This window comes from Dipodomys merriami, unplaced genomic scaffold (genome assembly GCF_024711535.1).
Source record: "Dipodomys merriami isolate MVZ:Mamm:240054 unplaced genomic scaffold, mDipMer1.0.p SCAF_9, whole genome shotgun sequence".
Lineage (NCBI taxonomy): Eukaryota > Metazoa > Chordata > Mammalia > Rodentia > Heteromyidae > Dipodomys > Dipodomys merriami.
The window spans coordinates 41515851-41538439 of NW_027206512.1; the positions used below are offsets into that span (position 1 = coordinate 41515851).

General features: G+C 41.2%; 2 protein-coding genes across 10 annotated transcripts in view; one reads left to right on the top strand and one right to left on the bottom strand.

Annotated features, from left to right (window-relative positions):
- The window catches only part of Atp8a1 (ATPase phospholipid transporting 8A1), a 224057-nt gene extending 213824 nt beyond the window's left edge, over window positions 1-10233 (top strand). For all 9 annotated transcript variants that reach the window (XM_070012553.1, XM_070012554.1, XM_070012552.1 and 6 more), the window contains 2 exons: window positions 3914-4005; window positions 5270-10233. In XM_070012553.1, coding sequence (XP_069868654.1) covers window positions 3914-4005; window positions 5270-5367 — 190 coding nt within the window. In that variant the 3' untranslated portion in view covers window positions 5368-10233. The remainder of the gene's footprint in view (window positions 1-3913; window positions 4006-5269) is intronic.
- A 5708-nt stretch (window positions 10234-15941) lies between these two features.
- Window positions 15942-20556, bottom strand: Shisa3 (shisa family member 3). Its single transcript, XM_070013106.1, has 2 exons — window positions 19926-20556; window positions 15942-17292 (listed from the first exon to the last, which is right to left on the bottom strand). Exons 1-2 carry the CDS (start codon window positions 20200-20202, stop codon window positions 16853-16855), a joined length of 717 nt encoding a protein of 238 aa, XP_069869207.1. The 5' UTR covers window positions 20203-20556; the 3' UTR covers window positions 15942-16852.
- Between the last annotated feature and the right edge of the window lie 2033 nt (window positions 20557-22589).

The window sequence follows — 22589 nt, forward strand, 5'->3', positions numbered from 1 at the left end:
CATAAGAATTTTTTTTAATATGGGCATCCCAGAGCCCACATAGGTATTACAGCTGTCATTTGCATATAACATTTTACCATTTATAAAACAAACACACAGCAAGAATTCAAAACCAAAGGTTTCGAATTAGAGATGCTGGACCCACTGGGTGCATTAAGACAGGATCACTGTTTAGGAGTTATCATTGGAGTGTGTGTGATAATAGAGTATCTTATAGACATACAGGCAAATATGACACAGAGACTCATAATTTTTGTTTCTCGCTATCAACATTAGTGAGAAGGATAGCTCTTCAGGTCCATCCTCACTGTCTTTTCTATAACTATTGATGGACAGATAGTCTCAGCATAGAAGGAGAGAGGAATATGGGAATATGGAGTTAGATAACTGGACATGGTGAGTGGTGATAGTGTTGTATAGTCTCTCTCTCTCTCTCTCTCTCTCTCTCTCTCTCTCTCTCTCTCTCTCTCTCTCTCTCTCTCTCTCTCTCTCTCTCTCTCTCTCTCTCTCTCTCTCTCTCTCTCTCTCTCTCTCTCTCTCTCCTCTCTTTTTCTTAGTATTCTTTATAGTCATGGAAAGCAACTTGAACATTGCCTCTGAGCTAACAGAAATTATATTTCTTTATTTTCTCTCGGGATTTTTCTATCCAGTCTACTTGGATAAATGTTGAACACAGTGCTAGATCAAGAGTTTTCCTTCGTCTATCATCATTTTGATGATAATCCTTCCCATCATTTGGAAGGAAAAGGCTCAAAATGGTGAAATGTTATCCCTTACAGTGCGAAGGTTAGCTTGATGTCATTGTTCATTCTCCTGTCACCCTTGCTACAGAACAAAGGAGAGCTCCCCCATGCTATGCAGTGAACCATCCAGAAATGAATTGTGACTTACTTTCAAGAGATCCATTTTAATGAGTCATCCAAAGTAGCTTGCCAGCCCAATATATAAACAAATTCAAGCTTACTGCTTTCAAAGATCACTTGAATTACCTTAAGACTATACACACAGCACATTCTGTGACTGTACATGGGTTTGTATTAACTTTGTCTTCATGTTTCTAAATGAAATATTATACTTCAAGATTATATCTTTCCACTCACCTCTTATAGAATACCTAAGTTGCAACATTTCCGTGGGTTTGGACATAAAAGAGCAATACTTAAGTGGTAGTTTCTGTATAATTGCATTAAACAAACTCGGAATGTGCATTACGTGGTATGTAAATGAAAGACTATATGAGAACGAGCAAAACTACTGGCAGACAATTGTGAATAGATGTGGTTGGAGTGAGAAGGTATCTTAGCCTTTTCCCTTTTTTTCCCTCATACTGTCCAAACTGCCCAATAAATACTGAATATTTAACACATGTACTAAGATAAATGTTATCAGTATAGTCCATATACTGATGGTCACAGCACTCCCCATAAACATGGATGACAAAGAATTGTATAAACTTTTAAATGGTAGATCATTTCCTAAAGGTATGATATGGATAGAAAGTACAAAACAGCTCACTGTTACTTCTTTATTCTGAAAGAGAATGTTCCTCACAAGGACTTGCTTCTACAGCAAGAAGCTCAAAGCCACTAAGAAAAAACAAAACGACAAAAACAACAACAACAACAAACCTAGTCTTTTTTGGCTTAGTAAAGAGGTGAAATGAGAATGTTGGAAAAGCTAAGCTCATGGCAGCACTGAGCTACAGCTGAAAAGCAAGGCATCAGAAATGATCCTCACAAAGTACCTTTTGTGGTGATCTGTGCTAGTTGCTTTTTATAATAGATTCCCTGGGATCCGGGGCACTGAGTGGGAGTGCCCAGCATTTGTTGAGTACTTCCTAATTGTCAATCACTGCGCTGTCAAGTCGCTAAACCCTCGCAGTCAGCCTGAGAGTTTCGCATTGTCTCCCTCCTACAGTGGCCAACTAATAAGTAGCAAACTCATAATTGAACCAAAGACTCCAAAGCCCATATCTTTGCTGAGGAATGTACTGTTTTCCCCAGAAAGAGACTTTCTAACTGCTGTGGGGGGGAGGGGGGGAAATACATCCTTTTATGCATTTCAGTTGCCATAATATGAAAGATATACTTCTCCTCTGCCTTCTCACATTTGAGTGTTAGAATAATAGAGTATTTATTTAGGAAGGCTAACCTGAAACCTGGAAAATGTATTTGGGAAGAGGACGCTGGCATAATGATGCATTGCCATTCTCCAGCCTTTACTCAGACTTTAAACACCAGACACTTCCAGGCACCCTGTTCTTTGCTCTGCTAAGAAAATCAGACCACCTGCTGATGAAACTGTCTGACTTCCTCAAAGCGGTTCCACATTTTAGTGTTCCTTGGGGTCCCCCCCCGTCTGTCATGTTAGATCATTTAAATAGGAGGGTGAGAAAAGTGACTTGGTTAAAATGGCCCTTTTTCATCTTTATATCTGTTTAAGTCAATGTCCAAAACAAGTTTCACATCTAATTCCACAACCACAGGAGTTTTAGATTAATTAGATTCTTGTTTCAGTGCAGCTAATTCCCAGTGACAATAAAATACATCTAATAAGTACTAGTTAACATTCCTAGACTTAGAAGAAATATATGTGGAAGATTACTGCAAATGTCAGCATTTCTAAATATTTTTCCTTTGGTTTTTGCCTAAATGTGTGACTCATTTACATGATGGCTTCTTTTTTGGGAGATCTTTTTGTATATAATAAATATTCCATTTCAGAAATAATCTTTGCAGAAATATTGGCAAGATACAGAGTGAACATCACTTTCAGCAACTTAACTAAAGCTTTTGTAGTTGAAAAATAAAATTGACTGAGTCCGTTTCAGTTATTAAAAGAAAATTATATAAACATTTGCTACAAAGCATGTGGATTGCTTGTTTTGTTCCTTATCCTTATTATATTCTTTGGAATCAATGCAAAGTTTAATAAACCAGCCAGACAAAAAATGATATGATTGGGAAGATTGAAGAAGTTGATAAGCGTGTTTCAGAATTGCTCAAATTTGCCTATTCAACCAATCTTTGATTCCCACTGTAAGAGGAAGGGGCACTGTTCTGTCTGCCAAGGATGGTAAAGTGAAGATCTCTCCCCATGTATTTTTTAGAACTTGCATTTTCATCATGTGGATTTGTCGCTATGAAGATCATCCTAAAAACATATGTGGAAAAAATCAGTATTCTTCCTGGTTACTTTACCTATTGTGATTATTTTCAGAAAACACTTTATTTGAAAATGAAATGAAGGCATACTTTAAACCACCTTACAGCAGCAATGCAGTGCCCTCAGAAGTTTATTTTTTAATGTGTTCTTTCTAGAGCTTTGAGGATTTCTTTCATGTAACTAATAAGTAGGTTGTACCAAAATATGTGTCAAGTGTGTAAAAGATGTAATAATAGCTATATTTTTAACTGTATTTTTAACTGTAAAATAACAAGATAATTTTACACACACACACACACACACACACACACACACACACATACATGTACACACACGCGCGTGCGCATGCACACACACACACAATTAACCTAGGTCATAGGAGCTAATAATACTATCTGGTAATTTTTCATTATTAAGTAGTGAATAATTAATTGTTTTGTATAGGTTCTATTTCCGTTTAACTACATAGATATCATGGGATGGGGAAAGGATTGAGGAAATCTTATCCTTGATTATTATTGGGGACAGAACTCTTCCTTAGCCATGGGGAAAATGGCCTAAAAGTGTGTGACTAAAGTCTTGAGATCCCTTTTGCCATCTGAGAAAGTGGAGTGCAAAGAGTCCTGAGGCTGCAGACTGCTCAGGCAGGCTTTTGTTTAAGTATCATTCTCCTTGGCGCTCCTGAGGGCACTTAAGCGGGCGGCACTGAGTTGATCATTCGTTTCACGCTGTTGCACCTATTCCACAGCCTCACGGAGAGGGCACAGCTGCTCAAGAATGTCTTTAAGAAGAACCATGTGAACTTGTACCGATCGGAATCCTTGCAACAAAACCTGCTCCGTGAGTACTTGAGCTTATTTTAAACAATTTCTCGGCCATTACTGGATCGTGGCATTTATCACAGCAGTACTTTGACTTGAAGGCTAGTTAGCTATTTTAAAATGAACTCCAAACACAAGTAGTAAATATCTGCATTGTATTATTTAATCGACAAATGCATGATTAGAAAATCCATGACCCACAACCATCTCACTTTTTTTAGAGCATTTCAAAATCTTGCTTTTTTTCTTTTAGAGAAAGACAATATTTCCACATTCCTTGCTTCCTTAAATCTTAAAAAGAACCAGCAAGATAAATCTTCGCTCTTAAAGCTGCCTCTGCCTTGTTATCTTTTCTACTCGGATAACTTTGCAAGAACCTTTTCAACTTTCATACAACACAGGAAATATACAGTTTTCCCTTCAAAAATATTTATGAATATTTAGAGTTGTAAGAAATTATTAGATATCTTGACCTCTTAACATTTCAAGGATCTAAAAGAGAATGTAATATATAAAGCCCTGTAGCAAATCTGTTTGTGTTAGTAATATATCTTTTGTTTCATGTTGTTCCTACATGTAATTTATTTCTATTTATATATGTATGTGTATATTCGTGTTTAATGCTTTGGCTAATTATACTTCAAGAGGCCCTTTCTAAGGATCCCCTTAGGAGTCATTTTTTATTTCCCTCTCCCCTCCAATCACATAGGAAATCAGTGAGTTTATTTTTTGATGCCAGAAACTAAGGAGAATGTCACCAGAAGAAGCCGACCAGTTTTTTACCATGAGTGGCTATCTGTGCCCTCTTCCTCTTCCTCGATGATTTTTTAATTGACAAATGCTTGTATATATTTATGGAGCACAATATGTTTGGATTGGGTTAATTAACCAATCCATCTACTCACCCATCCACCATTTTTTTTCATCTCTCTCATCCACCTGACCTATAAAAACCTATAGACATGCACTTGACTAGATACCCTGACATCTTCCAGCAGTAAGGAAACAAAAGTTAGGACAGGAGGCTTGGAATACAGAGCAGAGGATTAAACAGGCTTTGAGACCTCTGCTTAGCTCTGTTGGGAAGCAGACCTCATAGAATGCAAACTGGTATGTCTTCCCACTCTCTATTTTGCTGCTGAGATATTTACAAAAAAATCAGTATCTCGTGCTTTTGAAGGTGACAAGGACGCATCAGTTCCCCAAGTTAGACAATGAATACAAATAACAGTGATTTCTAGCCAATTCCTGATGATAATTTGTGTTTCGTCCTTAACTTACAGACGGATATGCTTTCTCCCAAGATGAAAATGGAATTGTTTCACAGTCTGAGGTGATTAGAGCCTATGATACCACGAAACAGAGGCCTGATGAATGGTGATGGGTCAAGGGCTGAGAAGCAGGCCCTACTGCGTCTCTAAGGAGAGCTCCCACAAGCTGAGGTCATCACCACAATCTACTGACCAGTTCTACTCTGGTCCCCGGAGAGCAAAGGTGGATCTGAGCTCATCTCATGGATGGACCTTCAGATTCATGTACATCATAGACATAAGCACTGTGCAACTACTGTAACACCATCTCTCTCAGATTTTTTTTAAGTGTTTGCTAAGGTGTGTGAACAGAAATTGAAAATGACCTTGGTACTTTGCCCAGTATTCTCTCCGGCTGAGGACAGGTCAGTGCTCTCAAGCCATGGCTCTGGATCTGTAACTTAATTTCTTGATGATACCACAAGGCAACCATCCTTAAAAAAAATTCTAAAATGGTATTAAGTTAAAGGGACTCTTGATATCCAGACTTCGCTTTCAGGTCCTGCTGAAACAAACCAGCTTTCTTAAGGAACTGACTCACTTTACTGAACATTTCTAAACAAGGCATTAATACATGTTTGTGTCAAAAATTGTCTTGCTATATGTTTGCCAAAGAAGTTCAGTAAGTGGATTTCTCATCAGTAGTCATTTGCCCAGAAATTTAAGAGAAAGTTGACTCCAGTGCTGCTATGAGATCTGCATGCTTGACTTTTCAAATGTGAGAGTGATTTGCAAAAAATGAATTCTTTCCAGGCATTTGCTACTAAAATTTGTGATGTGGCACCTTTCAAGCCTTACGAGTGCTTCTTTATTATTTGTCTTGTTTATTTGTTCTTGTTAGAGGACACAGGTGTCAATGTGAGTTAGTGCTATAACACTGATTTTTTTTTGAACTTGTATTTGTGTCTCGGTCATTTCTGATAAACTTGGATCATCTTTCAGATTTTTCTAAAAAATTCAGCTTCGGCGATAAATTAAGTGATGTCATTTTGTCTACAAGTTTTCCCTCTTAAGAAAATTATGCTTCCATGTTTATGTGAGATTTCCAAAGCTTCTGTTTCAGTGTGTGGAATAACACATCAGATAAATGCATGGGCTTTTGTAATGTACATAGGCTCAGCTATTGTAAGGTATTTGGGTTCTCGACTAATATGTTGTGCACTCAGTGTATGGTGACTGTCCATGTACTTCATACTGGAAATTAATTCACAGCTCGCTGCTCCAGCAAATCCCCATAATTAGTTATGTTCTGTTTATTGAGACAAATAAGTAGGGCCTCCCCCGCTCCCGCCCCACCTTTCAAAAATACCTACTTTACTAAGTCTTGTAACTTTATAATCAAAGAACATTTTTCATCAGAATAGGGCTTGTTAGTATGTTTTAAAAGGTACATTCAGTTTAATTATTTTCAACATTTCCATGACCTCTCCCGAAAATGCCTATTTTGCTACCAACAAGAAATGGCGAAGGGGCTGTTTAAAAAAAATACAACCAGTTTTCTATACTATTTTTAAAATAATACTTTCATTTAAAGCGTTAAATAAGGAATTCTAGTTTTCAGATACACTTCAGAGATTGAAGCAGACTTTTTTGCCTTCTATTCAAAAGCCTGTTTGCCTTTAAGTGGACTTACCAGCAAAATAGGTTAGATAAGACTCTTATATAACATGGTGATCGGGATGGAATGTGACTGGGTATGCCTTCTTCGTCACATAGTCCAATTTTTGAATTATCGACTTTAAATTGGTCTCTGTACTTAAAAGTATAGAGAATTGAGAAGAGAGATGATTGTTAAAATTGTCCTCTGAGTTTCATCATTGCACATTATTTTCTTTCTTCTCAATTTAAAAACAGAATATGTATCTTTCCCTTCTCTGTATTTGTAGCTAGTTGCCAGTATGCTACATTTTTAAGAAATGAAGTTGTCACACATATGCATATTTCTAACCAAAAAGGAAGAAAGAGTTTAATACTTCACTTCTCAGATCCTTCCCATCAGGCTCCAGATTAAGAGAATCATGAATCAGAACATCTAGCAAAACTACAGATGTACAGTCTCAAATTGTCTTCAAAATCCTCAAAGTCATAGTCTTTCCTTTTACCAAATAGATCTCCAGAGTCTTGCTTATCCTGAGCTTCTCAAGGGTGATAGGTGAAGTCAGACCTCAAAAATTAGAAAGAATACAGTGCATTCCTCCAGAGAAAAGCCTCACATCCATTACACCAGGGGAACCCTTCTCCAGCATTTTAATATCAGAATGGTATGAATAAAATAGAACTGAAATTTCTGGCTAGAACATAAAAATTTTAAGTTAGATTTTCATCTTGAAACATGAATCCTTTTTATGATACTGTTCCACATGAAACTATTTGTGGTTAATTGTGATCTGAAATGTACTGTTTATGCCATTGTATCCCATGGAGCTATATTTCTGAATTATCAACATTGAGTTAATAATCTTTGCTTCTTAGGTTGGGATATGTGGAATAGGGTAAGGGAGTCACCACTTGGAAAATATAGCACTGTAATTACAGTGACTTTATAGAAATGAGAAGAAAATGCTCCAAATTTTTATCCTTCCTGAATTGGGGGGAAGGGGCAGAGATAATGTGTGGTTTACCAGGACTCAGAAAACCAACCAGTCAGAGTGACCTTTTTTTTTTTTTGGTGCCAGTCCTGGGGCTTGAACTCTACTGGACACTGTCTCTGAACTTTGAAATCAAAGCTGTACCATTTTGAGCCACAGCTCCATTTCTGGCTATGTGTTTTGTTTTGTTTTGTTTTGTTTTTGTAGGGTGAGAGTAGTTAATTGGAGATAAGAGTCTCAAAGACTTTTCCTGCCCAGGCTGGCTTTAAACCATAACCCTCAGATCTCAGCCTCCTGAGTAGCTAGGAGTATAGGCGTGAGCCACTGGCTCCTGGCCAGAGTGACTTTTAACATGCATTTTTGAACAAAAAGACACAAACTCTTCAATTACCAGTTTCCTTTTAGGGACTCCAGCAAATATCATGGTCACTTTTACAATGTTTACAATTCAGAAAATACTCCTTAGAGTAGGAAAAAAAATCTTCATTTCTCTAGCATTGAAAAGCTGGCAGTTACTTCTTTAATGTTGGAATATGATATAGTATTGTATGGACTTTCTAAATATTTTATATATACATATAAAAATCTATTGGTATACTTGCACACAGAAAGATGTTATCTGGTAGGATTTATTAGCAGGAAAACAGTGTTTCTCAGGAACAGAATAAACTTAAAGGGATAAGTGTATTTTCATGGTCCACCTCCAGTCAGTGTTGTTTCTGAGACAGTATTGGTGGTGTTTCCAACTTACTGGAAAACTCCCTCATCAAGGCAGGTGAATGTGTGTTCCACTAAGTAAGGTTAAACATTTACATCACATTAATGATATAGTCCTTTTATAGAACCAGTGATTCCTCTTCATTTCCAGGTGGGGAAATGAATGAAAGGAACCAATCAGCATTTATTCTGATCATTAAGTTTTATATCTTAATTTTTCAGTTCAGCCTCCTAAAGATCCAATATAAAAGCTGCGTGGTAATTTGTTTTACATTTTATGCACTGTCATTTAAAATGTTCTTTCCAAATAAGAATGTTAATTGGAGCACAATAGATTGCGTACTCATACTTTTTAAATTATTTGTCACGGTATCCTTAAGAGCTACATAATCAGTAGTCTCCTCCTGGTCTTAAACTTTTCTTCATGAAATCTTTAATTTATAAACAATCATCTACAAAACTTATCAAGAAAATATCCAGCCCATACCCATCATAATAACCAGGTTTATGGGATTCTTTTTGTCAATTACTTATGGTTAACACCCTGCAATTTAGTGCCTAATAACTGCTTTTTTAATGATGACATTTCCAGAATGCCTCTTAAAGACACCATAGACTGATTTTTCTCACATTAAAATAACTGAAGTCACTTGTGAAACTTAAACTTTGCTGCATTTTTAATTAACCTTCAACAGCTATTAAGCTGGAATGTAAGCTAAATTTGGAAGGAAAGGAAATAAATGTTTTCCATTTTTCATCTTGATTTATTTTCTGTATGAGAACAGCTATGTTTTCGATAGGTTTATGGTTTGCATGAACTAATACATAGTGATTCAGGCCAAGGCATGGCTACTGCTGTAAATCTTGATGTTTATTTCTGCCTTATAAAGTTTTATCATGGTCTACCTGAAATTTAACATTCAGTGGGCAAACTAATTGGTCTTTCACACAACTTTTGTTTTAAAAGTAGATTCTTTTAACAATCATTTGAACAAGTTTAGTTGAATCGTTGGTGAACTTGTCTATAAGAACCTTTTCTTAGTAAAGTTCATGAAACTTCTCAGCAAATAAATCTTGCTTAAGTAGGAAAAAAAAGCTAAATTTCATATTTGCTTACTTTTGAATTAACAGCAACTTTCCATAGGTAAGTCTGCTCTTACCAAGATGTGAGCAGATATTTTTGTGTCCCATGGTTCTAGAATAGAAGCCATAAATGCAGTAAACGCTGTGTTCCTGAACCGCCTCAAGCTTCATTTTTCACATTTTCAAGTTTATTAGGTTAAAAATAAAAAGGCAGCCTTGGAAGGCAGTGGAAAGCGTCCGTTTGCATTAAAGATAGAGACAAATTTTTAGCTCTGTGAAAAACCATTCCTGCTGACGCTGCTGTAGAAATTGTAAAGCTGCATGAATGGCGAGTGTTAGGTCTGTGATTGTCGTAGTTCTCAGGTGTGTTTCTCTTGACGTTTCATGCACTGTGTTTTATAAACAGTTACTAAAGGAATACTCATTTCTATGCAGTGTTACATGTCATTGGCCTTTTGTGAATATGCATGTTTTAAATTGCAAATTTTAAACATTTGTTCTCTAATTGTTATTAAAAATAAAATAAACTTTACCATGGCATAAAGGAAACGGTTGACGTTTTGATTGCTAGTTTTAGAAGTTACATTGCTCTAAGACCAGGCTTGATGGCTCATGCCTATAAACCCCAGCTTAGTTCCAGTTCAAGGCCAGTCTATACAAAAGGTTAGTGTGACACCCCACTCCCAACCCAGCTTAATCAAGCCAGGAATGATGGCATGTAACTTTGGCCCTAGCCACATAGGGTATATAAGTAGAAGAATTGCAATCCAAGGCTGGCCTTGGGGGAGGGGCTGGGGAGACCCTACCTAAGAAATAACTAAAGCAAAAGAACAAGGGATATGTCTCAAGTGGTAGAGCACCTACCTAGCAAGCACAAGCACAAGACCCTCAAACCCCAGTACTTCTGAGAGAGGAAGGGGGAGGGAGGGAGAGAGGAAGGAAGGAGGGAAGGAAGGAAGGAGGGATGGAAGGAAGGAAGGTTAGTTTAGACTTATAAAAACCTTCAAATCTGTAGTAATTACAGTGTGGGAAGATATATCCATTGAATAGTCTTTTAACTTTTTTATCTATAATTCCAATGATATACAAAATATCCCTTCAATCCATAAAACATGAAATGGAATGTATTAACTCGGGTTTGATAAGAGGAGCTGTTTTGGTAATTAATAACTTTTTAAAGAAAATTACAATATTTGACTTTGGTCAGGAAAAAATCCAGCATTCTTCCCATAGCATACCCAAATCAGTTTGCAAGTAAATGGCAAATTTATGGTTTCATCCTTTAATGTGGGATGAATTTCTTAGGGCCCACCATTTACAGTCATGAGAAAATGGCCACATTTTGGCCATCTATATTTGAAGATTAACCATAACATAATAAAATCAATGCCATAGGTAAAAGAAAAAATTTGCAAACACCCTAAATAAGAGTACTCACTCTATCAAAAGTCAGTATCCAAGTTGAGTGGGTGCCTCACACTTGTAATCCTGCTTGCTCAGGAGGCAGAATTGGGAGGATCAAACTTCAAGACCAACCTGGACAAAAACGTTAAGAAGATCCCCATCTCAACCAATAAAAAGCTGGGTGTGGTCTTATCCACTGTCATCTCAACTATGTGGGAAGTGTCAATAGGAAGATCTTGGTGCAGGCTGACCAGAGCAAGCCTCAGTGTGAGACTATTCCAACTAAAAGCGCAATAGGCTGAGCATGTGGCTCAAACTAGTGGATTGCCTGAGTGCAGACCCAGTATTGCTAGCCCCCCACCCCCTCAAAAAGTGTCCTTTGTTAAAAGTGAAATCAATAAAATTGTGGTTTGGTAAATTACTAGAAGAGGATTCGTTTACAAGCAGGCACTAGAGGAACAATATGAAAAGCCTCTGATTTTGTTTTGGGCCACTTGTGTTCAGCTGTCTTGTGTCCTTTGTCCTGCTCTTCCAGGGACAACATGTCTCCACAGCAAGACAATTATAAAGAAGTTGACTGATTCACATGGTAATTTTCACACTCAGTGCCCTTCCTCTTAAAACTAACACTGAGTTTATATGAACACATTAATTAAGATACCTTCTATTACTACTATAAGGAAACAGCACACTTGAAATGTATCTCCGTAAATTCAATACACTGCCCCATTTAAAGTTTGTTTTTGTACACTTATGGAATCCCTAACCTCAAACTTCCATTTCAGTTACACAGTCACTTCATAGTAATGAAGAAAGGTCTTCCTAACCTGGATAATTGCACAAGTAGGCTAATAAAAATAGTTGGAAAATCTGAAGTACTTCATAACAGTCTTGCTTACTTTCAAATACAAACTATGGAACTCACAATTGAAAGAATTCTCTATCAGAACAATTTCATTCATAAGGAATGTTTAATTGCAATTTTAAGATAGCCATATACAGATAAAATACGTTAACAATTTGTTCCCTACATAGTTTAACATGCCTGTAAATTCTTATTTTTCCTGAACATGTGCTAAATAAATGATGCAAAAATCAACTGATCCCAACCAAATGTCAAATGTCACATTCCTTTCTTTTTTGTTATCTCATTTTAGAGAGAAAATTCCTGATGGATTTCAGTCTACCTGGTAAAAATTCCTATTTTACAAATGAGGGGGAAAAAACAAACAACTGGAATAAGTGGCCCAAAGTCATTCTTCTTTTAGTGACAGAGCCTAAAAATGAATCCAAGCACTATGGCTCAAAATTCATACTAAATCACGCTCTGGTGTCTCTCATATGTTAAGGGAAACACATTTATCATCAAATGTTTCTTTTCATGGTTCATTTCATGTTTCCTTAGCATCATACAAAAATCTACTTATCATAACTTCCTAGCATATATAGGGTATGTATAATGCTAAGCATTTAACCATTCCTCCTCCCCCGATAGATTTTCTGTCCATTGTATTATATATCCAGAGACCTAATGTCATAGAGACTAGAGAGCTGCAAAGGAGATAGCTGAATTCCAATTTGGGCTGTACCATTACGGTTTGTTGTTTAACCTTTCTGCCTTGATTCCTTTGTCTACAAAACTGGTTGTATCCCTCCCTACTGTTCCTGATGCTCAATACAGTTATTTAGTTACCGGAATAAGTACCTTCCAAAACAATTCTATTCTTCACAATAAACATATTTCAATGGTATTGGGGCTCAAATTCTTCGTGAACGCAACAAAAGCTTCGATCAGACATGTTTCTACTATATTGTTTTGGCAGGTTGTTGTGAGCATGTGCTTGGAAATTTCAAGTGATCCACTTGGACCTTTGCTGTCTAATCTAAAATTCAGATGCCATCCAATGACTGTCCCCTGTAAAACCTATCAGTATTCCTTCTTGCGTTTCCTATATGTATTATGACTTTGGTGTTCCAGAGCTCCAGGAAGCCCCTACTTATCTCTCTACCTTCATGCTTCCACTGGACTGCCAGAGAGGAATGTTTCAGAATGTTCCTGGTTCTTTTTGAGTCATGGGTACTTCGTGTCTACTCTTCTCTTTATTTCCAGAACTCTTTTCTCCCTCAAAGCTCCTTTTTTCCCTCCCCTACCCCACTTAAACCCCACTTACCTCTTACAGGTCAGGCCCAAGATCAGCCCCACCAAGATGACTTAGCACCCATTTGTATCCTCATTCCCCATGCACATCATCACCATGATTACACATAGTGCATAATGTGCTAAGTTTTGGTTCATGGACTCATCTTCCTCTGCCTGACAGTAAAGCCCCCAGAGAACAGGAAAGGTACCATGCCTTCTAATCAAGTACCTGTAACAACTCATCCCAAGGATTTGTTGTATGTGCCCATTGTGGACAGCGGCTTCTTTGAGCCATAGTGCTACTCCAGTGGCTTCTTCACATTTCATTCATCTTGGTGTTCTCAATCTCTCACAAAGTGCCTGACCCATACATAAGGACAGTAGTCTTAAGGCTCGTTGATTGAGACAATGTCTAGCAATCTGGACTTGTTCCCTGAAAATTATAAATCATAGCATTAACAGCGACTTAGCTTCCAACAACAACAACAAAAAAGTCACACCATGTATGTAGGGGTATGATTTGATTTGGTGTCATTAAAATGCCATGCTACAATGAGGTACACCATATCTCCCTGATCTCAAGCAATGCATAACCAGTTAATTTGATTGATCGGAACATCCTACTAAAGCAGGGAAATTTGCAGGTATGAGCTCTCCTTGAGAGTTGTTAGCATTAATCTAACAGACACTAGCTGTTCTTGTAAGGAATGCTGAATAAAGGTAAAGCCATTAGAGAAACCTGACAATCTGCATGAATCTCAGCAGGGTCAGTTTTACCCTCTGGAGGACATCGTGGAACCGGGTAGGAAATTGATGTTAGAATGATTGGGAGATGCAGGCCTGTGTGCAGCCCACATTCATTGTGAGGATCTTTCTTACAATAGAGCTCTACAAACAATGAAGTCATCTGCACAGAGACTTTACAGTGTCCTACCTAGGAATGGTAAAAACAACACTTCCTGCTTGATCTAGAAAGTAATTTTTGCCTTGCCTTAGTTTACACTGAATTTTCCAGGTATCCAACAACAGGAAAAATCAAAGGAAAATCACACTTTGAAAAGTTTCTATTAACAGCAACAGTGCAACTGTGTTTGAGTTTCCAGTCTCAGAAACCTACATATATCTGGAACTAGAGTTGTCACATGGTTGATTCTGCATAAGAGGTTAGCATCTAAGTCCTTCATTAAGTCCACCCAAGCTGTCACACTGTGTAATTAGTGATCTTCCTTTTTTTCCTCCTGTTTTATCAGAACATTACATTGCCTTTATAAAATTATGAGTATCCTGTGTCACATTATCTATGAATATCATTTTAAGCAGTTAAAAGGATGCTACAAAATAGTCTAGGGGCTGGGAAGGTGGCTCAGTGGTAGAGCGCTTGCCTTGCATGTATGAGGCCCTGGGTTCCATTCCTCAGCACCACATAAGCAGATTAAAAAAAAAAAAAGCCAGAAGTGGCGCTGTGGCTCAAGTGGTAGAGCGCTAGCCTTGAGCTGAAGAGCTGAGGGACAGCACCCAGGCCCAGAGTTCAGGCCCCACGACCGGACCCAAAAAAAAAAAATAGTCTAAGGAAAGTTCATGGACTCTCAACAGGAATTCACCACTTTGAAGACTGGCCCTCTTGCTTTTGAAATCTCCAATGAATGATGAACTTGGGTCCAACTCTCAAAATAGCACAGCACGTATTATCAAATGCCTGTAATCTCAGCACCAGAGAGGCTGAGGCAGGCGATCCCCTGACATGTGATGTTGGCATGCCAACTCCAGTATTAAGTAGCTGTGGAGCCTCCAGCAGTAGGTTGAAACATTCTTTTGTGCCTCTGTTTCCAAATCTATAAAACAGAAATTACAGCACCTCCCTGTTGGGGACTGGTTGGAGGAGTGAGTGAGTTAATACATGCAGGTACTTAAACAAGGGTGTAGCTGATCTAAAAGCTCAATAGAGGTTAACCTCAAACTAGAAAAGGAACAGCATAGAGGCCATATAAATAAAATCAGTCAGATATTACAGGAGTATGTCCTAGAGCAGGACCACAAACATCCTTTTCTACTCACTGTTTGTTTCATTATTTTGAGTAAGCAGGGTTGCCCTTTCAGATATGGGAGAAAACCCACTAGAAGTCAGCATCCCTCACAGGCTTCCTGGAAAAGGTTTAATGTCTTTCTAAGGATTTCCCCAGCTGGAAAATAAAACATGGACACCAATCAGCTTTCTGAGGCCCAAATTCTACCTTAAGGCTGAACTCTTGAGGGTAACCTATGACAGGAATTTTGATAAGCTGGGTTTCCAAGCCACTTCATGGAGCTAGGTAAGAAAACTGCAAAGAGATAGGCCAGGTGATAAAGACCAAGCAGGAGGCTGGCAAATGGTAGACACCCTCTGTCCCCATGGCCATGAAGGACTCCTGGCCATTTCTATCTTCTGTGTATCACAAGAAGTCAGAAGTCTTGATTCTTATGAGAAATGTCCAGATGTTTAAACTCTACAGGCCAAATGACACATCTGAGGGTTGTATGTAACCCACAGTCTGAGATCACTGTAAAAATTTACCTCCTTGCTGCTTTCACGAGCCCTGATGCAGAAAATATTTCCTCTAATTTCAAAGTATGAAGTGTGTGTTAAGTAAAGACATTTCCTTTTATTGACTGGATGGCAAAGAATTATCACTAAGGGGATAAAACAAAGGATTCTGATTTCAAATCTACAAAGGAGTTCATGAAAACGTACAACACTTTATTTATTCTAAACCCAGCAGGAAATGTGCGCAAATACATGGCCATCAGACATGGAATTCAGTGGTACCTGCCATTCATAATCTTACAAATGGTTCTACCAATAGCTGGACTTTAATCATCACAGTTCTTAACATAAAAATTACAGTGTAACCACTAAATAATTAGTACCGTCAATGTGGTAAATACATTAAATTACAAGTCTTTACATTTATACATTACTCGTTTTACAAACAAGTGTTTTAAGACAAAAAGTCTGCAATAAATATTCCCTCAGGTGTGTGGGGGAAGTGATTTTTATATAGAATGTGTTACAATGAATGTCTTAAAACTTAAAACTTCCCATGTGGCTACTGAAACATTGTATTCTGAAAAGAGGAAACTCTTTAACAAAATTCAGTTATTAGTTTGGAAAGTAGCTGTTCTTATCATACTAATATTATTCAAGGTTAGGTTACTCTCAGAATTATAAATAGGTGGCTCACTGTCCCCAAAAGTTTATTTAATAGTTAATTTTTAAGTGAGCCTTTACAATTACTATTAGGTATTTTCCCTCCATATTTATGAATATGCTTGTATTATAACTCAAGAAACACAAGAAAAGGAACTCAGAGGCCTTTTCTAGGCAGTATAACTGAATTGTCCCCACAATTCTGTCAGCCAATTGCAAACTGAAAGTCAAACTGCTGCTTATTTTGAATAAAAGTAGCATAAATTGCAATGTAAGGGTCATCATGTTTTCAAAGCCAGACTTTCTCTGTTGGAGGCAGGAACCTTTAGAACAGAACAGGACATCTAGCATTCTGTTGCAGAGAAATTTCTTCAGAAATGAGTATGGCCACAGCAACTGTCTGACATTTGACTACATCACAGATTTCTTTCCATGGCCTGTCAACTGGAACTGAAGTCTGGACAGCTTTTCCCAGGCAGTGGGGGCTCCTGCTGGAGGGGGTAAGCAAAATATTGGGGTGACACCAGAAAACCAGACGGCTGGGTCAGGTGTATTGGGTGGCCCGTGGTATACGGTGGGGGTGAGGAAGGTACCAGGCAGCCTGGCTCAGCCCTGGCAAAGGAGAATCTGCGGATGGAGCCGCCTGTGGAGCTGGAGCTGGTGGCTGTGCTGGACTGTCTGGACGGTGCTCTGAGGCTTGTGGAGGTCAAGATCATGGGCAAAGTTTCTGTCTGATAGCTGCGGAGCGAGAAGCGGATGGGCTGCTGCGAAGGCTCCTTGGGTCTCAAACAGGTGCAACAATAAATAGCCACTAAAGAGCCCAGGATGATGAAGGCAATGAAGATGGAGCCGACGATCAGGAAGGGGACGTAGACAGGCTCTAAAAGGCAAAAGCAGACAATCACAGAAGCTTGGAGCAGAGTTTCCTAATTTCCAGTCTCTGCTTGGGCAGAGGTAGGGGTGAGAGGTAAAAGACTCTTTTTTACCACTTTTGTCAGCTCAACTTTTCAAAGCTCACTACTGCTAATCTCCAAAGTGCAAACCACGATGATTAAATGTTCATGCTACTTCTAGCATGCTACTTCTAGCAGGGAGAAAAGCAAACTGATACTGTAGCCTCTGGTAGCAATTAGCCATCTTATTGCACATCTGGAAGTCAGAAAAGAACAGAATCTTTCCTCCTGTTCATGAGCTGGAGGAACAGGGTGAGTTTCGAGGGTCACTATAACTTGAGGTTTAAATCCAAGTTTTAGTAGTTTTATCACGGTAGGGCACTTAGGACTTTGACCCATCTCTTAAGCTGACAATCCATCTCCGGCCCAAGAATCTCCCATCTAAGCAGAGAGACTGGGTTATTAAGTGAGACCCCCGGGATTTTATGAGGTTCTAGAAAGAACAGTATAAAGAAATCCACAGTGGGCCCTAATTTAGCATGTCTCCTACTACATTGCAACTTGTCAGCTGTGGTTGCTTCTTTCCAGCAACGATTTGGGGTGCTACTCCAACTGCCATACCTCTGTCTCTGAATTCCCATCCAAAGTCTGGCAAAGTCAAGCTGGAGTTTTGATAATGATGCAATTCTTGCTGTTGGTGGCCCAGACATTTCCTAAGAGCATCTCTCGGCCAGAAGAGACTTCATTTCCCTTATCTCTCTCCAAGACAGACATAAAATCTGCCACCCAAGAGTTATCATAAGCAGTTGTTCAGGTTTGCCCCTCCACCCCCTCCAGAACCACATGGGAATACAACCTCCATCTTGGATGTAGTAGATAGAAAGTCTACATGATTAAAGCCTTACTGTGTGCCTGACTTATTTTTGCTTTATCCAATTTGATTCCCACAGAGACCCTGTGAGATAGACAATTCTCTTTTCCCAATGTGGAAATCTGTTTGGGTTTTTGGTTTTGGTTTTTGGTTTTTATTAGCTATTATTTTCCCAAAGAAGCTGCCATGATGAGACAGGTAACTCTCAATCTCCTAGGTGCAAGGTGTTCAGTGACCTACTTTCTTGTGCAAATAACACTGACCTGGAAAGACCAGCAAAAGTGACCGAGAACAGCACTCTGAGCACCGGGCTAACTTTCATCCACTTAACTAAGCAACACAGTAACTCCTATGAGAGCAGTATGCCTGTTTGAAATTGAGAGGAGACCCGGAGCAGTTAAGTACCTTAACAGAAGTTACACTCCTGGCCAGGGACAAAGTTACCGTCCATGCAGTGTTTGGTGGATCCCAGGCTCCAGTGAGTGAGCAGGCTGACCCTTTCCTTTGGCATCCTGGGGTGAGTAGATGGTATACCCAACAGACAGGAACTGGGTCCCCCAAGGCAAACAAGCAGGGAGGGTGCAGAGAGAAGAATCTAATGGGCCAAGATGGCCTAGAGTCCCCGGCTTTCCACTGAAACTACCTCCCAAATTCCTCCAGATCAGAAACTGACACTCCCCTCCCCCAAATTAAATACAGGAGAATTTAATGGTGCCATGGTGGCGGGGGGGGGGGGGGGGCCGGGAACCAGACCACCCTTCCCTCTGGGTTATCAGTTTGGGGAACGGGGTTTAGAGCACCATTCGCGATCTCTTCACTTTCTCCAGTCTCCCCCCCCCCCCCCGCCCGCGAATCTTCCGTAGTCCTCCAAAAGGTCTTTGCTGTGCTCTGGGGTACCCAGGAGTCACCAACTTCTCCTGCATCTCCGATTTCCAGGCCATAAAACCATCGCCTCCAGCGCTAAGAGGTTTCCCTGGTGTTTGGATTCAGGTGGAAAACTTTTTTTCCCAAGGTGTAAATTTCCTCTGCTGGGGTCTGATTTATTCAGCTCTTAAGTGATCGGAAATTTGACCCACATTTTCCGATGTGAGAAAAGAGCGTGAGGAAGCCCCTGCGACCCTGGTTTCGTACCATCACCACCTTCCCTCCCCCTCGCCCCCCACACACGTCAAGATCTGGGTACTTCTGAATAGCGTGACAGTTTTGGGGGGGGTGGGAAGGGTAATTCGATGCGGAGAAATGAAAGGAAGTGGGGAGAGTGGGACCGCCACCCAAGAGACGAAAAGAAAAAAGGAAAAGTAGATACGAGTGACTGAAGTTCCTTAGCCCCGAAGCCCATCTTCGCCAGAGATGAGCTCTTGTAAAGGTACACCCTCTCTCCCGCCGCCATCCGCACTTCCCGGGACTTCCGAAGTGATCGAGAAGCGCCATGGGGTGCAATGGCGGCGCCCCTTGAGATCCCAAGATTTCGAGTAGAGCTGCCCCATGGGTCTGTTCTCGGGCGCTCCAGCTGTCCGCCCCAGAGCCAACAGGCAGGAGCAAGCCCGGCAAACCTCTTCTGGGGCTGCCTAGGGGAGACCGCGTGTGACGCGTGGGGAGCCAGAACGCAAAGGAATGAGGGGGTTCCGCTTGCTTGCAATGCGATCGACCACCCACTCTTCCCCTGATCCCCTCTTCCCAGCTGCGTCCTCTCTGCGCATAGACCCACGCGCGGGGACGAGGGCCTGCCCCCTGGGGTCCCGCACTTACGCGCCGTGATTCCGGGGTGCTCCAGTTCGCCACGATCGTTGGTGCAGCCGCCCTGCTCCAGCCTGGCGTCGGCGGCAGCGCAGCAGTAACGGAGCGCACAGGAGCCGCAGCAGATGGTGGCATCCAGCGTGTCGAAGTCTTCCGGGCACTGGAACCCCTCGTGGTAGTTGCCCTGCACGTCCACCCAGCCGTGGCAGTATTCCCCGGGCTGCTGTGCGCCCGCGAGGTCCCAGCGCTGCCAGCCCAAGAGAAGGCAGAGCGCCAGCAGCGCCCCCATCGCCCCGGGTCGCCTCGGGCTGCCGGAAGGGGCGCACGGCTGGAGATCCAAGGGCTGAGCCCGGGATCCTGGGCACCACGGTTCCGCCTCTTCCCGAGGCACGGAGCAAGTCGCTGCCACGTGGGTTAACAGGGACCGGGGAGGCCGGGGGTCAGCGTGGTGCGCGGGGGCGACCTGGCGAAGGCGCGCGGGAGGCGCCCGCGGAGGGGCTGCGCGGGCCGCCGCGGCCGCCCTCCGCCCAGCTCATCGCGCTCCAGGAGCCAGGGGAGCCCCGAGTCCGCCGCCACCAGGGCCGCGCAACGACCACTTAAGGCTGTCACCAGGTCCCAAGTGGAACCCAAAGGAAGAACTGGAGCCCCACGTGCGGGCTCCCCACCCCTCCCACCCCCTGCCACTCAGCCCCCACCCCGGTCTGTCATCGGGGCCCGGGAGCGACCAAGGAAGGTCTCGCCGCCGCCGCCGGTGGCTGACAGCTCTGCGCGCGCCTCTGGCTTAAAAAGGGAAGAGGGAGGAGGAGGCAGTGAGGGTTAGAAAGAGTCCGCCCTCCGGGGCGCAGCGGGACGCAGCCCGGGTGCGGGTGCCCCCCCCCCATCCCCAACGCGCGCCCCCACCACGTGGCTCCCCACCTGAGGGATCACTCCCCACCCTGGTTCTGGAAGCACCCGGAAAACTCTGCAGAAGGAAGGGGAAGTTGAGGACCCTCGGGATCCCTGCATCTGTCCACGCGCGTTGGCTCGCGAGTGGACACGCCGGCTTTGCTTTTACGGATTTCTTTTTTTAATTTAAGGAAACGGCGTAGAAGCTCAAGTTTGTTGAATCGTCTGTCGTGATAGGGCGCAGACCGAGGTTCGTTCCTGGGACCCTGATTCTGGGGGTTTGGTTTGGATAACATGATTTTTCTTTTGTTATGTTTTTAATTTTATTTTAGGAGATCGCCAACATTCGCGCCGAACTTTCCATCGCGTTTCCACAAGTATACGACACGCGGGCTCGGTCTCTGCCCCCCACCCCCTGTCCCTAAACTCGGTGAAGAATTGCAGGTCACCTCCCGCCACTCAGAGCCAGCTTGCGAAAACCTCAAAGAGCCGGACTCCTCCGCTCACCCCCGCGCAGAGGAAATAAAAGAACAAAATTAATGATAATGGAGCAGATCTGAACTTCTGTGCGGGCAAAGAAACACATTCATTTCAATGATGTGTCCCCTGTGTGCTATTTTCAGGGGGGCACAGCTGCTTTTGAGGGGCGAGGGCCTTGTGAAACCGGTGTTATGTGAAACCAGAGCGAAAGTCAAGAATTTATTTTTACTGCAGCCTGCACTTCCTCTCATCGTTGATCGGTATGTGTGCGCTCCTCGTATCTCTGCCGATTTGTCAAACACGCTGAATACCCGTGTCATTGATTTAGATGTTGGCAAGTTGAGCGACACAAAAGAAACAAAGCAGACAGGGCACCAGCAACACAAGTGCGCAGTGGAGACCATTCGTTACACCCACCGCTGCCTGATTGTCACAGTTGCTTCGAGAAAAGAAAGGAAAAAACAAAACAAAACAAAACTTTTGGTTAATACACAATAAAACGATTTCTTTTAAAAAAGAAATCTAAATTACCTTCCAAGTAAAGAATGACTTCTGATTCCTAATCTTAAATACTGAGATCGCCATTTAATTATGACTGTAAAAGCAAATAATCCAACATGGCACACATGAAGCAGGACTGTGTAAATATTTAACTTTTAATGCTGTCCTAAAAATAGATATTTCTTGGGAAAACGGTGAGCTAATCAGCTATTTAACTAAAAGCAAATTAAGTTTGGGCCAACAAATAATGGCATAGTTTAGTTGACTTCAAGAACTTCAGCATATGGAAGTTTTGTTTTTGTTTATTTTGCAGAAACTTTTTGGGTACTGTGTTTTTATTTACCAAAATCTTCTTGCCAGTCTTAAAGGCTACTTTAAAGAACAAAAGTTAGCCAGGAAATTGGGTAAGTGGGTGGGTGGCTTATACATATAATCCTAGCTATTTAAGAAGCTGAGATCTAGGCTCACAGTTTGAAGCCAGCTGGGACAGGAAAGTCTCCAATTGACAAATAAAAGCCAGAATTGTAACTATGGCTGAAATGGTAGAACCCTAGTCTTGAGTGAAAAACCTAAAAAAACCTGCTATGATCCTGAGTTCAAGTCCCAGTACACACACACACACACACACACACACATACACACACACACACACACACACACACACACACACAGAGTCTAGATGGCTTAAAAAAAAAAAAGAAACATTGTTTAGATTATGAATACATCCTGAGCAATAAAGGGGAAAGTCTTTTAGAACCATAGTATATAAAAAAAGTGAGATACAATGATCATAATAAGATGGCGGAATTC

Excerpts from the sequence above, each read along its gene's own strand:
- Shisa3 (XM_070013106.1), bottom strand. The coding sequence starts at position 20,202 with ATGGGGGCGCTGCTGGCGCTCTGCCTTCTCTTGGGCTGGCAGCGCTGG. Across the intron at positions 17,293-19,925 it reads GCACCCCGGAATCACGGCGC|AGCCTGTCTACGTCCCCTTC; the intron begins GTAAGTGCGGGA and ends TTTGCCTTTTAG.